Source organism: Pagrus pagrus (assembly GCF_965226575.1).
Source record: "Pagrus pagrus genome assembly, chromosome: 4".
Classification (NCBI taxonomy): Eukaryota; Metazoa; Chordata; class Actinopteri; order Spariformes; family Sparidae; genus Pagrus; species Pagrus pagrus.
This window is the reverse complement of record NC_140188.1, coordinates 29,792,631-29,812,967: the sequence shown is the minus strand read 5'-3', so window position 1 is coordinate 29,812,967 and position 20,337 is coordinate 29,792,631. Positions and strand designations below refer to the sequence as shown.

General features: G+C 41.7%; 2 protein-coding genes across 2 annotated transcripts in view; both read right to left on the bottom strand.

Annotated features, from left to right (window-relative positions):
• The window catches only part of phldb1b (pleckstrin homology-like domain, family B, member 1b), a 118,229-nt gene extending 112,732 nt beyond the window's left edge, over positions 1-5,497 (bottom strand). The window contains exon 1 of the mRNA XM_084351400.1: positions 5,464-5,497. Within this exon, the coding sequence (XP_084207526.1) occupies positions 5,464-5,490 (27 nt within the window). The 5' untranslated portion in view covers positions 5,491-5,497. The remainder of the gene's footprint in view (positions 1-5,463) is intronic.
• A 2,792-nt stretch (positions 5,498-8,289) lies between these two features.
• On the bottom strand, positions 8,290-19,721 carry LOC311256274 (coatomer subunit delta). The gene is made up of 10 exons (XM_084351159.1): positions 19,533-19,721; positions 17,674-17,937; positions 15,688-15,867; positions 15,233-15,438; positions 14,983-15,144; positions 13,160-13,325; positions 12,026-12,173; positions 11,811-11,919; positions 11,235-11,439; positions 8,290-9,983 (listed from the first exon to the last, which is right to left on the bottom strand). The coding sequence occupies exons 1-10, from the start codon at positions 19,533-19,535 to the stop codon at positions 9,894-9,896; spliced, it is 1,533 nt and encodes a 510-aa protein (XP_084207285.1). The 5' UTR covers positions 19,536-19,721; the 3' UTR covers positions 8,290-9,893.
• Between the last annotated feature and the right edge of the window lie 616 nt (positions 19,722-20,337).

Genomic DNA, 20,337 nt, shown 5'->3' with positions numbered 1-20,337 from the left:
GCTCACACTTCCAGGTTAAAAAAGGTTTCTACCCGAGAGCCATCGCTGAACTGACCTCAGTGTGCTTTGTGTGACTGTGTTAGCTGCTGAACGACAGGCCCAAACGCTGTGTACTGTGAGCGTAGTGCATTGTTGTCATTACTAACGGTTTCTAACTAGCATTACCTCATGTCTCACCAACATGTAAGAAAACACTGTTATCAGAATTAATGTAACACTGAACATGTTTGTACTCCACCACTATCAGGCTAGTGTGTTAGCTTTGGGAAATTTTGCACTTTCTCTGCCATTCTTGTGTGACTAGCTCGCTAATAGCTTTAGCAACATACCTGCCTAGCCTTGTGTTTAGAGAATCGACAAACCAACCCTAACTTTAAGGCTAGCATGTTAGCAAACAAGCCTTATGGGCTACATAGCTACTCAGTAGAGCAACATTAGAATTCATTTCAGGTTTTGTTTCAGTTGAATGTTCTGTTTTTGACAAACTCTTCAAAAATTACTTGCTAATTGCTCGTTATGTTTGAGCTCGTCAGGATGATTTGAAAGAGCAGATTTTCTGAAAAAAGCTGCCAGCTGGAAAAAAGGCTAATGAACTACTAAAAAACCTTCAGAGTTCTTTAAAAGAAAATGGTTGATAGGTAAAGTGTGGGCTGGAAGCCTGATTCGTGGCATTTCACCCCTCACCTTCTCCCATTTAAACAGGTATCTAACAGTAACTGTAACAGTTTCTTGTTAACAAACAAAAGCTTGCTTGTATTTCGTACAAAAATACATTTAGCTGCTTATAAAACATTGACTGAGACAATTTTGCAGTTTGCATCTATGTTTGCAGTGTGTTCTCCTCCCCTGCCTGTCTTTGTGGGCACATCACTTCACTTCTTGTGCATTACTACCTCCAACTGTCGATTAGCACAACAGCATGTAAGCAGCAGCAGCAGCAGAAATGTGTGCTCTCATGTGTACTGTACTTGTGCTCATGCACGATACAAACAAGAAGGGATCCCTCTCATAAAACATAGCTCCATAGTGCCACTAGTGGTCAAAAACTCCACATGGTTTCTTTGACCCATCGTTGAGGTCAGGGTTCTGCAGGGTCAGGTGATAATTCTGTGTTTTTATTGTGAGACCGATGCATTTCATCAGACATTACAGTTGTTCTGCATACTATAAGTGTTGCTGGAGTTTTGACCTCTTCAGAGATTTTCTCGTCTCCGTGCACATTGGAAGAAAGTGAAGTCTTGCCAGAAATTGCTTCTCTGCTTTCTCACCGTGAGCAACCCTTTTCACAGTACACAAAGACAACTGATCTGTCGGTAATAGAGACACAACTGACTGAGCGGTGTGCAGACATCATGTTCCAGGATTTGTACTTAGGAAAGCTTTGTAATGAAAACTTCACACATTCTCTCTCTGAGCTGAATATGTGCGGATCGCCCTGAGCAGCTTTAATATGCATGCAGTGAATTTACAAAGAGAAGCGACAAGTGCGTATGAAACCTTAAATACATTTCCTTCTTAGCATCTGTCTGGTGACACGGCACTGAGCCTTGTGTCCTTGTTGTTGCTGTAGTAAAACAGGCAGCAGACATGCAGTTTGCTGTCACACGGCGTGGATGAGCCCCCAGGTAACCAGGAATCACCGGGGGGTCACAGGTACACTTCTCTTTTATGTGAACACACACACACACACACACATACACAGCCTCACACTTAGCATAAACAGACGTCTGAGACAGTAAAAGCTCTCCCTCTTTTCATCTTTAATGAAAAGCATATTTGGTTGTGCTCCCCTCCTCCCCTGCACCACACCAGCACCCACGCACCCATTCAAATCCTAACGCCTTTATAGAAACATACAGTACAGCGCTGCAGGGCTGAGCTGAGGGAAACGCTCATTATGAACATCAAAGGCCTCGATGGGCGCTGACTTGATCCTTTGAGATGATTGGAGTATCTCACTCTGTGAACAAAAAAGCTTGGACGTCTCTGCGCAGGATGGAAATTCAATTACCAAGTGATTCAGGGCCGGCGGAGGGGGAGGAATGTAAAGATTTGAAGGAAATGGGTCATCATTTTTTGCCAGGATGTGTTTGCTGATGATGGGTGGTGGATCAGACTCCCACATGTTGCCCCCGAAGCCCGGGGCCATACTGTAGGAAGCTGCAGCTCTGTTGTGGGCCTACAATGTGCCACCAGAGAAATGTTTTATTGAACAACACTATCGCTGAGTATTCCTACAATAACTTCCACGTCAGTCTTCATGTCATGCTTCGTCTTTCAGCGCTGAAATGCTGCTCCCGTTCTTGACAATGGCCAGCAGTGGTTTATGTCTGGGATTACTGAGAGTTTAGCTTCAGGCATCGTTTCTTTATAATGATGTCTGAGACAGAGCAGGAGACAGCAGAACACTAGTGCCATCTAGTGCTGCTGCCGTGAACTGCTCCAGCACTGACGGGAGGAACCAGACATTCACGGTGTTATTTGTGATAAATATGATGCAGATAGATTTGAATATAAACAGACTGCACTGGTCTTTAATGTGCTCGTGATAGCATCACTTTACTTCAGCTGTAAAACAGACTAAAATATCTTTACTGCAGATGAGAAAATAATATTGTTTATATTTAAGTCTTTCATCAGTCTCCTGGTTCAGCACTACAAAGAGTATGATCATGTCACCTACAGGTATATCAAAGACAGATGCTTCACGATCAGTCAGCATTTCAGCTAGAATGATAAAACTGCCATGCTGATGTATTCAGTGTGTCTGATGTTCCCGTGTTGGTGTTGTTCCTGGAACATCATGATTAATGTTGCTCCAGGACCACCACTGAGACTTAACCAACAGTGTATCCGGCTGAATGGGTTGAGTCCAGCTGGGGCACATTATTGTACTGTTCAGTTATTATTTTCTGTCTTTTCAGTTTTCTGCTGCTGTTGGGTTAGGTTTAGGCAACAAGAATACTCAGATAGGTTAAAGGAACTAAAATACTCGGTCAGTCACAAGGCTATCACATCACAAACATTGGGCTGGACCATTAAACACTCTGCTGATGGGTGACAGACTGTGAGAAATAGGACGTTTTGTTTTTTTTTACTGAATATTGGGTTATAGTTTATCAGCACTGCCTAGTTTGGCAGGTCAGTTTGATCATAATGAACGTGGAGAGAGACACTGTCTCTAAGAAGTTCCCTGGTCCTCTCTGAAATCCTTTTTCTCACTTTGAGTAGCACAACTCAACTCACCACTTCATCAGGGTGAGCTCTGACAGAAGCACTGAATGCTTTACTGAAAGAGTTTACTGGGAAAAAATATGACTTTTATAATTTAATAACCCAACTCATCAATCCAAAAATATAATCAATGCCACACACCTTCAGAAAGCACATCACTGAGACACTCAGTCAGTCAGTCAGGTGGAGAAGAAGCAGCTATGTGGTGTTTTAAGGCGCACTAACACACGAACACCTCGAGCTGAGACATCTGAAAGACTCCAGACAATGTGATCCATGTGTTAGACTGACATTCAGTGATGAAGTGATTCATTCATTGACAGGATCACCTCTTACAGACTGACGTGGACGTGACTGTCAGACTGAATGTAGCAGGGCGGTGTGAGGACATGTGAGTACAGCTCTGTGGTCGGACCACCTGCTGCTGTTTGAACTCTCACACAGAGGAAATTCCACATGTGGATACAGAATTCATGCAGTATCATCTCCTGACTGTGTCTCTGTCCTCGCTCTTTATACAGATGCTTCAGGAAGCAGCGGCACAGACTGGTTCATTTCTTTAAAAGCATTTTTTGGTCCTTTATCAAAAGTGTAAAGGAGGAAATGCCTCCTTGGTTCTACACAGGCCTTCATGGTGCTCCAAAGAACCAGTTTTCAAATGTGGATGTAGGTTAAATTTGTGCATTATAACTGTGTAACATCTTCGCAGTGTTCTGCACCCCCCTGGCTGTCTGCTGTCATGAGGCAGCTGAAACCAAACGCATCATTTGTCACTTCCTCTGAGACCAGACATGCACATATGATGAGGAGTCACACCATCTCACCATGTTTCTATAACTGGAGTCTTATTAAATTCATTATAAATGTTGTAATCACTACTGAGGAAGCGTCCACTTTCTGCCTCTCTTGGTTTGTTTCTGTTCACTCGGCTTCTTCACTCTCACCCTCGTCTCTTTGTCACTCTGCTCGGGAAAAGCGTCACCTCTCAGTGGAGGCCACAGCAGCTGGTGCTAACAGGTGAGAGTGTGGCTGGCCCTCCATTCATTACGTCCCGCGTTATCTAAACGTGCAGTCGGCCATATTATTTATTGCCATCATGTTGTTGATGGCTGCTACATGGACAGTGAATTATATTGCTGCAGCGGCACGACAGAATAAAGGAAAGGTAAAATAACAAAGAGCGAGTTCATTTATTTAATATACATAAAACAACTGACAACTAATCCTGAGCATTTCCACGTGTTCACAGTTTTCTTAAATGTATGTGAAGCTCCTTTGTAGCTTTAAATGCTACAAATGTGCTGCAGTTATTCTGTCTCCTGTGATAAGTCAAAGTGTTTGTTGTCATACGCAGGTAAAACAAGTTTCACTGTAAAATCTAATTCTTCCTTTTCGCTCTGAGGAACACGAGGTCTAAACTGAAGGTATGAAAATACAAGAATATAAGAATCAATAAAACAATAACATAAAAAGGTGGACGGAAGATGTAAAGTCTGCAGATATACAGAATATAAACAGTATGAATACAAACATACAATATAATGTAGATTCAAGTGTCACTGATGATGACCTGTGCACATGCATGTCACACTGACTCAACATGACAGAAACACTTTACATTGAACTAGAAGGTAAATGTACACGTGATTCAAACACAGTCACAGTTTCATGACAACGACACGGAGGTTTGAATATGGGTCTAAACATGATGTGTAACTGTGCCTTGAAGATTTAATGCCTCCTCTTACCTACACTGGTGTGAAGCAGTACATCTTCAGTATTTACAGCTGCTCCTGCTCTGCTCCCTGTGCTGTAATTATCAGCTCAGTGTCAGGTTTTTCTCTTTGAACTGCAGGCAGAGCTGCTAATGAAGAGCCACCAGAGGCCAACACAGCTCCGCTCAGCCGACACCGGGACTGGGACACAAGGCATGTTCTGTTCTACCGTTCTGCGTGGTTAAACGAGGAGACGGTTCCATTGATCATCTGTCAGGTTCATTTATTTCATTATGTTTTTTAGTCTATAATGTTCGGCTTTGGAGTTTTGTCTCTACACTTCAAAGTGACAGACGCGTGTGTGTGTGTGTGTGTGTGTGTGTGGATGATACTCTTTTATGAATTTCTTCCTGTGAGCCAGTGTTTCACCAGGAAGCCGCTGAGTGTTCAGAACAACTGGAGAACATCTCATTTAAACACGATGACGCACTGAAAGGTTGTTTTTTTTTCCTACCTTGAATCGGACTTTCTTGAGCATCATCCTTGAGCCCAGGTGAGGAGAAAGAAACAAAAAATGAGATGCTGGCAAACTTTTCCGAGTCCTCAATCCATTCAGGAAAACTCCAACAAACAGCAGTCAGTCCAAGTCCAGTCAAAACATCCAGCTGAATGAGTGTGTGCTCTGTGAGCTGTCTGTCTGCAGACTGAGTGTTTAATGTGCCAGAGACAACAGTGTGGCCCTGCTCTCCCCCCTGCTCTCCCCCCTCCTCTCCCTCCTCTGAGACCCTCACAAAGCTTATCAGCCTGCTCATTCATTCGGAAAACAGACACACCCTCTTTTTATGGCCGGAGGGCTGCTATTAACCCCCCCTCCAGCAACACCCAACAGCCCAAATATGGCTGCTGGTAAGCTCTCTCCAACTCACCCCCCGTGACCCTTTAAAGCCCCCCACCCCCCTGCACTCCTCATCTCCCAGCATTTACCCATCTGTTGGGCCACAGCGTCTCGGCCCACATCTGACTCGCCTCATCTTCATGGCTGTTCAGCTTCTTCTCTCACAGCCCGTCTGTATGAGGACAGTAGTACTGAGTGTGTAGCAGAGAGGGCCACTGTGAATGTGATGCGATCCTAATGTGGAGTTCATCAGGGTTCAGGGACATTGATCCGAGCGCTCTGCTGCAGGTCACAGTGTTTCATGTATGACTGTAATGACACAAAACCAGATGATGTGACTGAAGCAAAAGGAGGTGGACTGTTCTCACGTTTGAAGAGGTGTTTGTTTGACCTCTGACCCCATGCTACTGCAAACACAAAAAAGTGCCTGAACCTTAAAAAAACAAAAGAATAAACGCATTCAAAACAGTCCACAGTGTCAGGGAGTCAGACAGTTTCTCTGTGGGCCTCATCTTTCCTGAGAATTAAAAGTCTTTCATGTAAAAATACTGTCACAGTGCACTCTTTTACTTTTTCCTTTCATTTCTGTTTAGGTGCATAGTTGAAAAAGATCCCAGCAGATGCACACAAGCGTTTTTACGGCAGAGTATTAGGGCCAGGGGTGAGGGAAAAAATGAGAGGAGGAAGGTTTTTTTTCATTATGCACTTCAAGAGAAAAGTCAAAATGTGGAGAATAAAGTCAACTCCGGTTAGGGGAGCAACTGCCTGCTATGCAAGCTTCCCGAGCATCCGGTCTCTGCCGTTAATACAACCTTTCCATTTCAGCTTGCACCTCTTCATACTTGTGTGGTTTTTCCTTCTGAACAGTCAAAGTTTTTGGCACAATCTCTTCAAAGTCCTAATACTGACAACTACACTGTGTTTATGAGCTAAAAGAGAAATCATTTCTTTGTTACTAAAGCTGATTATAACAGTACGAGATATGCTCGTACTGGCCAGCCTCAGAGCCTCGGAGCCTCAGAACTGGGCCCATTTTTAAACCAAAGTGTGGTTCTGGGGGTTCAAAAAATTGAGATTCAAAGACTTTGTTTCCTGCATTCTGGTGACTTCAAAAGAATGAAAAGAATATGTGCACTGCAACAGTATTTTTAAAGTACAGTTTCACCAGTTCATCTACACAAGGCATTTTGTTGAGGCAGTCATATGTGCTGTTTGATGTGGTCTCAACAGGTCAACTTTATTCTCGACATTCAGACTTTTTTTCTTGAAGTGCATAATGAAAATAAAAAAACTTCCTTCTGACACTTTTTGTCTCAGCCCTGGCCCTGATACTCTTCCATACATTTTGGACAATTCATAAAGTTACAATCAATGTTTAAAAAAAAAAGGAGAAACGTGAAAATATATAAAGTGTGTGAAAGTGTTTACAGGGCTAAAACTCTTTACCTCCATGCACTGCTTTCCGCTCTCATCTTTGCTTTTCAGTCACTCTCGCAGCGTAGACATATGACCGTAGCCATATGGAGGGCAATCTATGTCAGGCGGTCAGTCCGTTACTACTGGATGAATTACATGTTTTCCACATATCTGGAGGATGAATCCTTGGACCTTGGCTGACGTCTGCTTCTCACCTGGTGCCAAAGTTTGAATGTCACATACTGGTTTTTATGAACAAATACCTGCAAAGTGAGTTCCCATCAGCCTCAGCTGCACCTTGTGTTTAGTGACAAGAAGCAAATATTAGCATTCTTACATGCTATAAATGTTAGCCTTGTCATTATGAGCATGTTAGCATGCTGATGTTAGCGTTTAGCTCCAGTGTGCCCGAGTGCACGGCTGCAGACTCTTGGTCCTGTTGTGTGTGAATCACTGGATCATTTCACTTATTTGTGCATCTAAAAATGTTTAACTTTAATACTTTCATGCAGCTTTGTGATTCAAGGGAGAACGTTAGTGACCCTGTACTTCAGCAGCACAATGACAATCAGACTGAGACTCCATGTTGAGTCTGCCTCCGGTGACCTTCACTGTTAGTTCTACATGGCTGATGTCTGGTGTGAGCGGACAGGATGAGTCATGAGGCTTAAAGGTGACAAAACAACATGAAATACCAAACACATACCATTATATCACAACACAGAATAATAGTACGTTTCCAGGTGGCTGATTCAGCCTTACAGCACTGTACTGTGGTGGATCATCTATCATATAAATTATTATTTATAGTCTGGCAATAATGATGGATATCATTAAAACATGAACATATTCTGCCTCACAAGCCACAGGACAAATGTTGTTCTTTAAACTTCTTCACACTAAACACACACAGACACACACACAGAGACACATTCTTGCATTATTGATGATTCCCAACTGGGCACATTCCGGGTGCTAATGAAGCCAAGCTAATTAAGGGCATTACCAACACAAAAACCCAAGTCAGACTTAAATTTTCAATAATACATTTTATTCCATTAAAGATTCTTTTTTTTCTAATTGTACACTGGAATGTTAAGATTCCCCTTCTTCAGTAATTTAGTTAAAAATGCTCAATCTAGTCATTTTCAACCCCACATCCACACAACCATTGCTAAATTGAAATTTGGGGAGTACAAATGAAAAGAAAACAAGAACATGAAAGACAAATGTTATATTTTGATAATGGTGATGCACTGAGGATGTAAGTAAAGGATGACTGGGTGGATGAACAGGAGCGCCGGCAGCAGGGTTCACTGCGAGGGCTCCACTCGTCTCTCTGCTTACCTTGGATGTGAGGGTCCGAAACCAGGCTGGCAGTCTGCATGTGTGTGTGTAAGAGTGTGTGTGTGTGTGTCCCATCAGAGATATGAAACTCTTATGTTAGATTAGGGGGCTTGCATGTTGTTTCTGGGCTGCGTTCAAAGTAATTTTGACTGGCTGATATCTGAGGGCCGATCACTGGGCTGAAATGGACCAGAGGGACAACGTGGCGTCTCTTTTGGACACAGTGAGGAGTGGTTGCAATGGTGTTAAAAAAAAAAAAGATCATAAGAAAATTCAACAGATGCAATAGTCAAATGTGTTTACTGTTAGGTAACTTTGCCCTGCAGCTGAGAATTCCTTACAAAGTCCTGCTCTTCACTGTCAGATCTCAATATCCGGATTAGTGGTAAACAATGACAAAGTATACAGCAAACAGTAAAAAATATCAAAGTTAAAAATAAAAAGGACACCTTGAGACAATTTTGCTGATGATAACCGCAGACAGGACAGACATTATACTGAGCACAGAGCCATATTTTTTCTTTTTAGCCAAGAACCAAAGTGTTACCTCTCTACAAAAACTGTCCTCACGAGAAAGAACAAAGGAAAACAATCATCTGAAGTGAGATATCAATAGAGCAAATCACAATAGTTCAACGATTAAAGAGTGACAGGCTTATAATGATTGAGACGGCTACAATTCTGCAGTTATTATGGATAAGAAAATCTGAAAAGAACAAAAGCAAGAAGCCCTTGAAGAAGGCTTTATCCATGAACCATTGCAACGTGAGTGAAGCAGAAAGGCTGTGGAGGATGTCTGATTCTCGGGATGCTAAACTACCAGCGCTCGTTCTAATGGAGACTGATACAGCGGCCTCGGCCTCTGCTCTCCCTCTCTAGCTCCTGGCAGGGTTTTACTGATAGATGGACGAGGAGACGGCTGCCGGCCTCTCCTGCACCCCCGCAGTCATCCTCTACTTTAGTCTGAAGTCCTCTTTACAGTTCTGCTGGGCCAACGCGACAGCATCAGTGTAGTTTTCTTTTGTGTTTGTTGGTTTTTCCTGTTCAATTAACTCTATATATAGATGATCCTCTCTCATACAAACATATAAATACACCACCGCTGCTCTGCTCCACCACAGGAAGAGGCTTTGCCAGAGGGCTGACGTAGTCCTGTCGATGTACACAGTCTCTGAAATAGTATACAGGGTGGGCAGGCAAGAAATCTTCAATCTTTCTCTGTAGCATAGATTTGGACTTTTTTTTGTTGGTGATTTTTTTGATTTTGATGTTTTCTTTCAATATTTTTACAGGATTTCATATTTGTCGACAACAAAGGAGGTTTCCGAAGAGAATCTAACGGAGCTGTCGCCATCTACGTGAGTCACTTTGGTAACCTGGAGAGAAGAGAAAGGAGCAGTGTGTGAGTTTGTATCATAGAGAACACGAGTGAGCAGAGAGTTGAGCTGTTATCTGACAGAAAATGTTTGACAATCACTGATTCAGCCGACGCATACTGGATCTTTCAGGCTTTGTTGAAGTAAAGTCCAACAACAATATATTGGCCTATAGTACATAAACTTAACATATTAAACTTATTAAACTAATATCTTTAGATGATTTAGATGAAATCTTACTGTGTAAAAGTCAACTTGTCAGTGCTTAGTGCTGACAAACAATGCAGTTTACACACCTCAAACCTGGTCTGACATTTATAGTATACATTTTTTATTATTCATCAGTGGACATGACAACTGTCCAGAAACCAAATGTATTCAGTTTAAAATGATCTAAAACAGAGGGAAGCAGCACAAACAGTTACCGATTATCAAAATCATTTTCAGCCGATCAGCTAATCGATTAATTCCCTGACTGGACACAATCAGCAGCTTGTGTTCATTTTTAACTGACAGGTGCAACTTGTGGAGTCAAATTGACTCCTGTTCACATATAGAATCTGAAGTGGCAAATATATGGTCCATGGTCACTTTATTAGGAACACCTGTATGATCTATTACAGTTCAATACAGAAGTAGAGCTGGGTATCGCCTCCAAGTTCTCCAATTGATCCGATTCCAATTAACAAGGTCTCGATTTGATTGGGTTAGGGATGTTTCAGTAACGATGGCAACTCTGCTTGGATATAAAAGAAATTCTGAGAGAACCAATGCTGTAAATTGAACAAGCAACCTGCTAACGTGGAGCATTATTGACAATATTGTTCACATTTAGAATTGAATAAATAGTTTCAGAGATTTGAGGCTGAAATCTGTCTATGGAGAAATGAAAGGGGTGTTGTATGTATTAAAAATAATGTAATTAAAGAACAAGAAAGTAATGACACATGTCGTTTTAAACAACCTTAGTCGTCATTCAAGTCTAGAGTTTACAAGGTGCCCCTGAATGTAGCATCAAGGCCCTGTCCCTTAACATACTGCCAGCATGATTTCAAGATTTTATGAAGCCATATCAGATCATTCACATGAAGATGGATTCAGATTAGAGGTTAGTGCTATGATGGAGGAAAAAAAACATCATAGGCTTCATAAAAGTAGACTTTAAGGTAGAGCAGTTTGCACTATACAGGTGTACCTAATAAAGTTGCCTCTGAGTGTAAACCCTTTAGTCATGGAAAGAGTCCAACCCACCTGGATGTCGCAGTAGTTGCGCTTGGACACAAAGGACACACTGATAGGGAAGAAGTCATTGGGCTGTCCGGCGATGCTGAACTCCAGGCTGCCGCTCTTGTTGTTGGCATCGATGACAGGTAGGCACCACTCGAGAACGTTTCGCCTGCTGTCGTGTTTGTACTCTCCATCCAGATCACCAATCACTGGAGTTCCCACACCAGACCTGCAGAGGAGCAGCAATACACAAACATGTCAGCACAGATTACATACAAGGGTCCCACCAACAGATCAACACGTGTAGATCCACAAACGCTTCTTAGAGGATCTTAGCTTAGGACAAATGGCACCGCTCTCTTAAACTGGACATGTTTCTAATCATGTGGACCTCATTTCAGATACACACCTTCACAGCTGACAGCTTCCCATTACAGGTCTACACTGACATGAGTGGCTTCAAAATACAACTACAATATCAAATCAGTGTTTTAAGTCCTGTGAGCTGGATGCTATTTCAGAAAACATTGTATTGTTGATGTTTATCTCAGGTCTGTAAACGGACTCATCTCCCAGCTCACACATGTGGTTAGTACTTACGGTACAGGGATGCTGATGACCACGTCGTTGAGCTCGAGGCTGTCCTCCTGCAGCTCGTACTCAATGTTGACATCACAGCCACTACCACTCTCTGACGGCCAGCAGTTAACTGTGGAGGGAACAACGTCATGTCAGTGACATTGAGGAGCTGAACACCACAAGAGAACAGCAACACATTAAAATGGCCCAGAAGAAGCACATGTGCTGCCACTCACTGGTTAGAGGTATGAGGGACTCGTCTGTGGTCTGTAGTCTCCACTTCAGCACGCCGACATCATTGTTGAGAGGGAAGGACTTCTCTGGGTTCTTCAGGCCAACCACTGAATCAGCTGTGAACAACTTCTTGTCCACATTGGGATGTGTCTGAGAGGACACACACACAATTATCACTACAACCGTCATTATTCTATTGAATCCACTTCTCCTTCACCTCGTCTGTTACATTTCTTCCATCTGGTTACTTCGTCATGCATTTATAATGTATTGTTAGGGGTGAGACATATTAATAAGTTTTATATTGTAAGATGAATTTATCATGATAATTAATTCAAAGGGCTGATTGTCATGTTGAGTTAAATTTCGTTGTTTTACTAAAACAAAATTCATCATTTTTAAAAATTACATCTCGAGTACTTAAACTGACGGACACATTTTTGCATTAACTTTACTCTGCAGTGAATACTGATGTCACAGTGTGATGTCACAGTGTGACGTCTGTAGAGAAATGACACCATCCTCATATAGATGGGTTCAACAGATACCTCACTTTCACTGTAATATTCAGTCCAACACCAGGCTGAATATCACGGACATAATCGTCTGCCATTGCTCAACCAAAACAGGAGGAGGCATCGTTTTCCCTGGTCACTATACAACTGGCTGTTTTACTCTGCCTTTTCACAGCACAGAGATCAGGGTTTCTAGATCAAACTGGGACTCTTATGGTTGTTATTTGCTTCAGACAGTAGCCAAGCTGCTAGTTGTAGCCATGTTGCTAACACTGTCTCTGCGACAGCGGTGCCGTCAGAAATACCACAGGGAAACACTAGGAGTTTCAGTTTCTGCGTAAAGCTCTTGAGCTTTGACAGATTTCACTGACAATATACTTACTATGCTGTATATAATATACTGAAATTAATTTAAGAAGTGTAAGGGAGGACATCTCATTAAAAGATTTTAATTTTCAATACAAATGTCTGAAGAATTGCTGAAAATTAGAAAATTTTACTCTGCTTACGTCCAAAATGTTTCCAAAATTTGTCAAAGCATCTTAAAACTATAAGCTATATGAGTGTATGGCACAGAATGGTCTCCAGCATGTGTTTGGAGTTTGTGTATGTGAGACCTACTTGCAGCTGCAGTCCTTTGTTGTCATTATTGTTGATAATGAGGCGGATGCGTCCATTCTTTTCGTCTGTGACTCGCAGCGTCACCATGCCGATCACCTCCATGTTCTGTAGGCCGCCATCACGACCGCAAGTCAGCGTGATCTTCTCCTCCACACGCAGATGCACACTGGAGAGAAAACACATCCACACAGGCTTCAAGTCATCAAGCGGCCAGACTGAAGTCAGTCAACACAGCTTCTATAGAAGGAAGATCTGAATGTTATCTGAGATGTCAAAGATATTTTCATAACGTTTTGAGCCAATACACTACATTTTACCATTCTCATGCCACAACCTGATCAAGTGAAACAGCCTCAAAAACAGCATCTGGATGATCAAAGAGAAATAAAACTCCACTGAAGAGTAAATGATTGTGTTTGTGGGAGTGAGCACTGGCTTAATGCAGGACAAGAGAAGCTTCACTTTACTTCACACTCCGAAAATATTGTCAATGAATGACACTGAAGGACCAATTGCTGATTTTAATTACAGATCAATTATCTTCTTCATGCTCTGGTGAACCAATAAATCACTCTAAAGCATAAAAATCATGGATACTTCTGAATTCATTAAATTCATAACTGCTTCATTAAAAACTTGGTTTGAGTATGAATACAATCAGGTTCTGTTAAGTCCTTATGCCCCCATTATCCCTATCCCCATGTGCTGCAGAAACTGTATTAAATGATATTAAATCTAATGAATTTAATTGGAGTACAAAAGGTCCTATGAAGTCATAACATGACAAACACAAATGTCTGATGAAGGGACTGACGTGTACATTTGCTTTGTTTAGTTTGAGCTCAACTGTATTACTGTCAAATATTTGCTCATCAGATCACGTTACACCCAATCAGAATTACACGTCGCCTCTGAGTTGTCCTTTAGTGCGTACTCAACATAATTAATGATTGATGCTTTTACTACAAAACACCTCATTATTGTGAGAAATATGTTACTCACTCCTCTGCACCTTTATGGTTCCCTATAAACCTCACTATGATACTTGGTCACATAGGCCGGATTTTCCCACAAAAATACAGTCAAATGGCCACTGCTCGGCCAAAACAGGAAGAGGCACTGTTTTCCATGGTCACCATCTCCAGGTAACGTTGGGACAACTGGAATAACTAAAGAAGCCCGCTGATGGAGGAGGCAAAGAAGGTGAAGAGTGAGAGTGATAGAAACCGAGGTAAAACAAGAGTGAACGCAGACATTCACTGGATGGAGAGCGCTCCAGTGTTGTGTTGAAGTCTGTTCCCCTGTTGATATGTGTCTCCTCTCACCACCGGGACTTGAGACGGTTCAAAACCAGCATTCTTTCTATGCCTACTTATTAATACAACCAGCTGTTTTACTCTGCCTTTACACAGCACTGAGATCAGGGTTTCTAGATCAATCTGAGATTCTAAAGGTGGTTTTCTGCTCTGGACAGTAACAATGTTGCTAGCTGTAGCAATGCTGCTAACACTGTGTTTGTGACAGAGGTGCCATCAGTAATACCACAGGGAAACATTAGGAGGGGGGAATTTGAAGAGCTGTCCATTTCCCCTTTGAGTACAATTCAAATAGGGCTACGGCCTTTCTACACTAAGTCAAAACCTTCAGCAAGACATCTAATTCTAACAAAGTCTGCCAAAACCACAGCGTTATCACTTTAAAACTTGGATTTCTACATTCTCCATTCAGCCAGCTGCAGTCAGTGGAAATAAGCTTTGACGCTCTAATAACAGTTCCAGAGGAATTAAAAATATTGATTCACGGAGACCCTGACGTGTCTGTACCTCTCCACGTTGACTGGTGGTGGTAGAGCTTTAGATACATCTGAGCCCCTCTTTCCTGTGCTTGGCATGATGGTTTCACCTTCAGACTTGAGCTTGTCGACAAAGTTGTCCACCTCTTTTCCTTTAGCTCCCAGTTTCAGAGCCTTACTGGGTCCACTTGGTCTGGAAAGAGAAGCAGACACCATCTTTGAGCAGTGGTCACCCACTATTAAAAAGAACATTAACTTCTATGTATTTCTTGGAGTCGTACCTGACTGGAGCCGGTGTGATTTTGGGCTTCTCAGGTTCGACGATGGTGTCTGTGATGATGGACCCTGAGGAGATACTGGTCATGCCAGCGCTGCCAAAGCCGCCAAAAGCTGGCACCTTCTTTCCAGAGCGCTCAGCGTCCCTTCTAGCCTGCTGCAGCTCCTTGGCCTTCCTCCTCATCTCTGCCTTGGCCTCTCTCTCCTGGGTCTGTGGAGCATCAAAACATCATTTAAAGTTGTACTAAACTACATGATGGTGACACACTGAGAGAAATGCATCATTTTAACTGGAGTTTTAATGCAGTGCAGTGTTAGGAAATTATTTTCAACACAATTACAGTTAATAGAATAAAAAACAGCATTGAAACAGTACAAGACCTAAAACAGTAAACTGCTGCAGAGACCCGTCAGTCTTTGTTTTATCCAATAAACCGGAGAGACATCAGTCTGATCTCACCTCTCTGACAGCACGGAAAACCTTCTCCTCATGGGAGTCCATCTCTGTGAAGGTGCGGATCTGAGCCAGGTTGACGTTCTCTCTGTAGCCAAGTGCCACAATCTCATCGAAGGCAAAGATCAGGTCAAAACAGTGCTCTGAGATTTCACTCTCCTCCAGCACACGACAGTATTCTGGGATCTGAAAATAAGGACAAGTGAACCAGTGGAAAGATGTTATCATGTGGCACGGCCTGCAGTAAGAGATGTGACAGAAAGAGGATTTCCACACGACAGTCGAGGTTATAAACCGTACTGCTGATCCTGATTATAAACAATGTGAGACTGTTTAAGCTTTGTTCTTTTTGCTTCCACTCAATCCACAATGCATCTTTTACCTTTATTTGTGATGAGCCGTTTGCTTGTACAGTATTAATGGCAGAGTTTGATGTTTGAAGTTTTGTGTATTATACAGATGTCAGGCTCTGTTGAATTTGATCAGCCATGACAAACATTTAATAACATTAGGTCACTCTTTTTATGTACATTAACTCTTGATTATAAAATAAAATGTCTATGTTGGACTGCAATTTAAAAGGTTCAGTGTGTAGGACTTAATGACACATTGCAGGGCGGTGGCAGTTTGCAACCAACTAAATTCCCTGTTTGGTTTTGGGAAAGGATCCGTTCCCCCAGTAAATATAAAGGCGTTCCCTGAACAGTGCGTTGTGGAACCTCTTGCCCTGTGTAACGCAAAAAATATAGACCTAATATAAACTATGGATAATCATACCAATGTTTTAGGTACAGTCTCACTGTCTGTATCTGTAGAATAAGTCAGAGACATGACAAAAATCAGGTGATGGATTTTTCTCATTAATACATCATCTTTATTTGATCATTATCAAAGGCCAACTCCATGTAGAGAGATATGGCTGGCAGCAGCAGCAACACTGTCTGTGTGGGCGTGACACACGTGAGCCATCACATGCTGCTCCCACAGGCAGCCTGTCCCGAGCGAAAGGTAACAAAACATAACCACTCTCATTTTTGGGTCATTTTACAATAATGAATACATGAATATCATATTCCATTCTGACTACCAACTGGACATTTAAGTTCTTCCAATTTAGAGAAAAAGCCTAAATATACCAAAGTGAAAATACACTGACGCCACTAGTCTTTATCACTACATTATGTGTACACAGTGCATAGAGTTCAGGTTTCCTGCCTGTCTATATCTAATACACAAAACTGAAATAAGAGAAATTACAATGGTTTGAAAAAATTGGATTACTTAATCACTAACAAAAGTAAAGTGAATAATGCACGCCAGATTTAGCCGACAAATGTTCTTCATCTTGTTAAATGAAGTAAATAATAAATGCTTTACAGGATGTGGTCATCCCGATGGCTCTGATTCCACCTGGAGATAAAACTATTTTCATCTTACTCCCCAAATAATATTATCCTAATTCAACACGTCTAATATAACAGTCATTAAATAATAAGAGCTAGTGTTGAACGTGGCTTATCCTCAAACTCGTTCTTTCTTGTCTGCCACCAGGCTTTCATTCACGCACTACATGACAGCATGAGGGTCTCGCTCCAGCTACATTTAAAATTAAGATAACAAATAGCTCATACAAGGTTGCAACTATACATTTATACTAGTTTATTATAGAAGCAGATTGTAATCTATGTGCATTTAAAGCATCAAATCTCTATACTATTGGATATCCACAATCCAACGCCAACATAAACATGCCATTAATACGCACTGCGATGCTGAAGGAAGCTGGTGTCAGGTTCTGACAGGTTTCAATGACTGCATGTGAAGGATGTGCCGTTGCATGACGTCATTTACACTGATTGATAAGCAACTAGTACGGACCTACAGCTTCAGACTTTAAAGCAACTGCCACGTGACACTGTCAACTTGAAACGGATGACAGATATAATTCAATTTCTGGGTTTAGACAAAAACATCCACTTCTTGTTTCCTTACCACTCGAGAGAAGAGTCTGAGAGTCTCCAGGTCCTCCAGGATGTTGCTGTTCTTGGTGGTGATGAGGACCATGTAGAGTTTCTCCAGTGGCTGGTACACGTAGCGAACACTGTCTGTTTCCACAAAGGTGTGCTGCTTGCCCGTGTTCATCAGTTTGGGGAATGCAGCCAGGAGACCCTCAATACGCGTCCGGGTCATTTCCACAAACTGCCGCGATACAATGGCCTTGCCAGCCTTGGTGCACACCGCCGCTGCCAACAGCACCTACAGGTGAGAAGAAAACCCGACTGTAACAGCGCCTACAGACCGTCAATATTAGAGCTGCAAATAACCATTATTTTCCTTGTTGATTAATCTGTCGATCTTCTTCATTTTTTGGTTCATAAAATGTAAGAAAATCGTGAAAAACTTCTTTCCAAAAGCCAAAGATGAGGTCATCAAGTGTCTTGTTTTATCCTCACATCAGTGATATCTGGTTTACTCTCATAGAAGACTGAAGAAACCAGAAAATATTCACATTTGAAACAGATAATTATTTCTGCTTTTTCTTAATAAAAACAAAAACAAACTCAAAATGAATCATTAATTATCAAAACATTTGGCGATGAATTTAACAGCAGAGAAATAACTGATTAACAGTTGCAGCTCTATTCATTATTATCACACACTGTTCATTCATAGTTTGTTTGAGCATGCAGACGCTGCTGAAAGTAAAAGTAAACGCAGTCTCCCATTTTAGTTCATCCTGCGGACAGACAGAATTCCTACTAATGTAGGCAACGCTTGCTCTCCCTAGAAAGATGCCAAGTTGAAGATCAGCGAATTGATGTAGTTTTACAACAAAACTGTGCGGCAGATTTGGCACACAAGCCCCTCAGCTGACAGCTCAATGTATATTACTGGTTCACACTGTGCAGGGTTACCTACTGTGGTGAGCTTTGGTAGAAGACATTGGTAGCAACAAGCTATACAGCCTGACATTTTAATAAGATAAATGCTGCCACAGAGATTGCTGAATGCTGAACGTATGCATCTTATATGGTAAGATCAAGTTGTGTCTATGATGGGTATGTATGGCTGCAGAGAAGCCAACCCAACTCTCAATCACCATTTTTTTGAATGGAGCTTGGTGTGACACTTGTCACACTACAGACAACGGCAGCTACCGTAGACAATTACTGTATGTTTTAGAAACAATTAATTGACGTGTATAATATTGAATGTTTGGCTAAATATAACTAAGATGGACATATGTACACTGTCTGTTTCACCCTGGTACACAAATAAAGGAACTGCATTCATTCCACGTTGACAATGGCTGAAGTTGGAAATGAAAGGCAGCGACTAGGACAGATCTGAACTTGATATGGACAAGCTACAGTGGAAGTTAACATTGACAGTCCAAGATACATGTTGCAGCAGCTGTTACACCATAATGATAACACAAATATAAATGTGTCAGGTTTTCGATGAACGTTATCAAGAGTTGCCTGGCTCAGTACAATATGACAGCAGGTAACGTTAGCTCGGATCCGGCTAGTGACAGGAGCTAACTCTAGCGCTAGCTTGTAAAGCTAGTTAACGTCAGCAATGTCTGCACACTCAGCGCCGCCTACTAAGCTGAAATTTTACTCAGTATGATAAAACAACCACTCATTTGATTCAATATGGCAACTAAACACACGCTTAGCGCTGTCAGTCCAGTGAAAAGCAACGTTTGGTTTTCGTCTCATTTCGCTCTTGAACAACCTAGCTAACTGATAGCTAGCTTTAGCTAGTTGCCAGGTTAGCCAATGTTATGATAATTGCTAGGCCCGATAAAGGCAGCGGAAATATCTTGATTTTCGACTGTCACTCACCATTTTGGTCTCTCTCTATGGTACGACGATCTTCCGTCTCTCGTGTTTGCTGCTCTGGAGGTTTCTAGTCACTCTGGAATAGCAAGGTGCGAATATACAGCTGCCTTCAAGTTGTGTGATTGTTAGCTAGCTAGCGTCAATATGGCAGCAGTACAGAGCCACGTCTCCACCGGAAGAGCAGCGCTGGATCAGCCCACCGTGGAAACCAATGACGTGGGCCCCAAAATGTTCGCCTTGTTGCATAAATGAGTTTCTGGTCCTGCTCGCACAGGCTCTTCCTCTTTCTGTCGCCAAACATTTACTTCTGATTAACGTTTAATGGTATTATGTCTGTGGTGATTGAGCGATGGTCGTGATCAGTGATGTGACAGTTAATAAACTTTAATCATAAAAATAATTCTTCTTTCAGGTCTGTCACACTGACTGATGCTCATTGACAGCAATGACTATTATCAAGAGAAATCAATATAACTTTCAGATGTTTTCTTCTACTAAAATACCATCGTGTTTAAAAAGAGTAAATGTAATCTAGCTTCACTTTCACATCTGTTTGGCCCTAACAGCTGTCTGCGACATGTGATCATGTGGATCAGTGTTATTCATAAAACAATTTAAATACAGAAACAGAATAAACACATGGATTTCAAATAAATGCAAACACTCCAAATAGCCCAACACATCACACTATACATACATAAATAAAATACACATTACACAATAAATATACTGTTGAACATTTAGTTTACATTTTCACTCATACACACACTTTGAGGGTTAAATTCATTTACAGACAATAAATGACTGT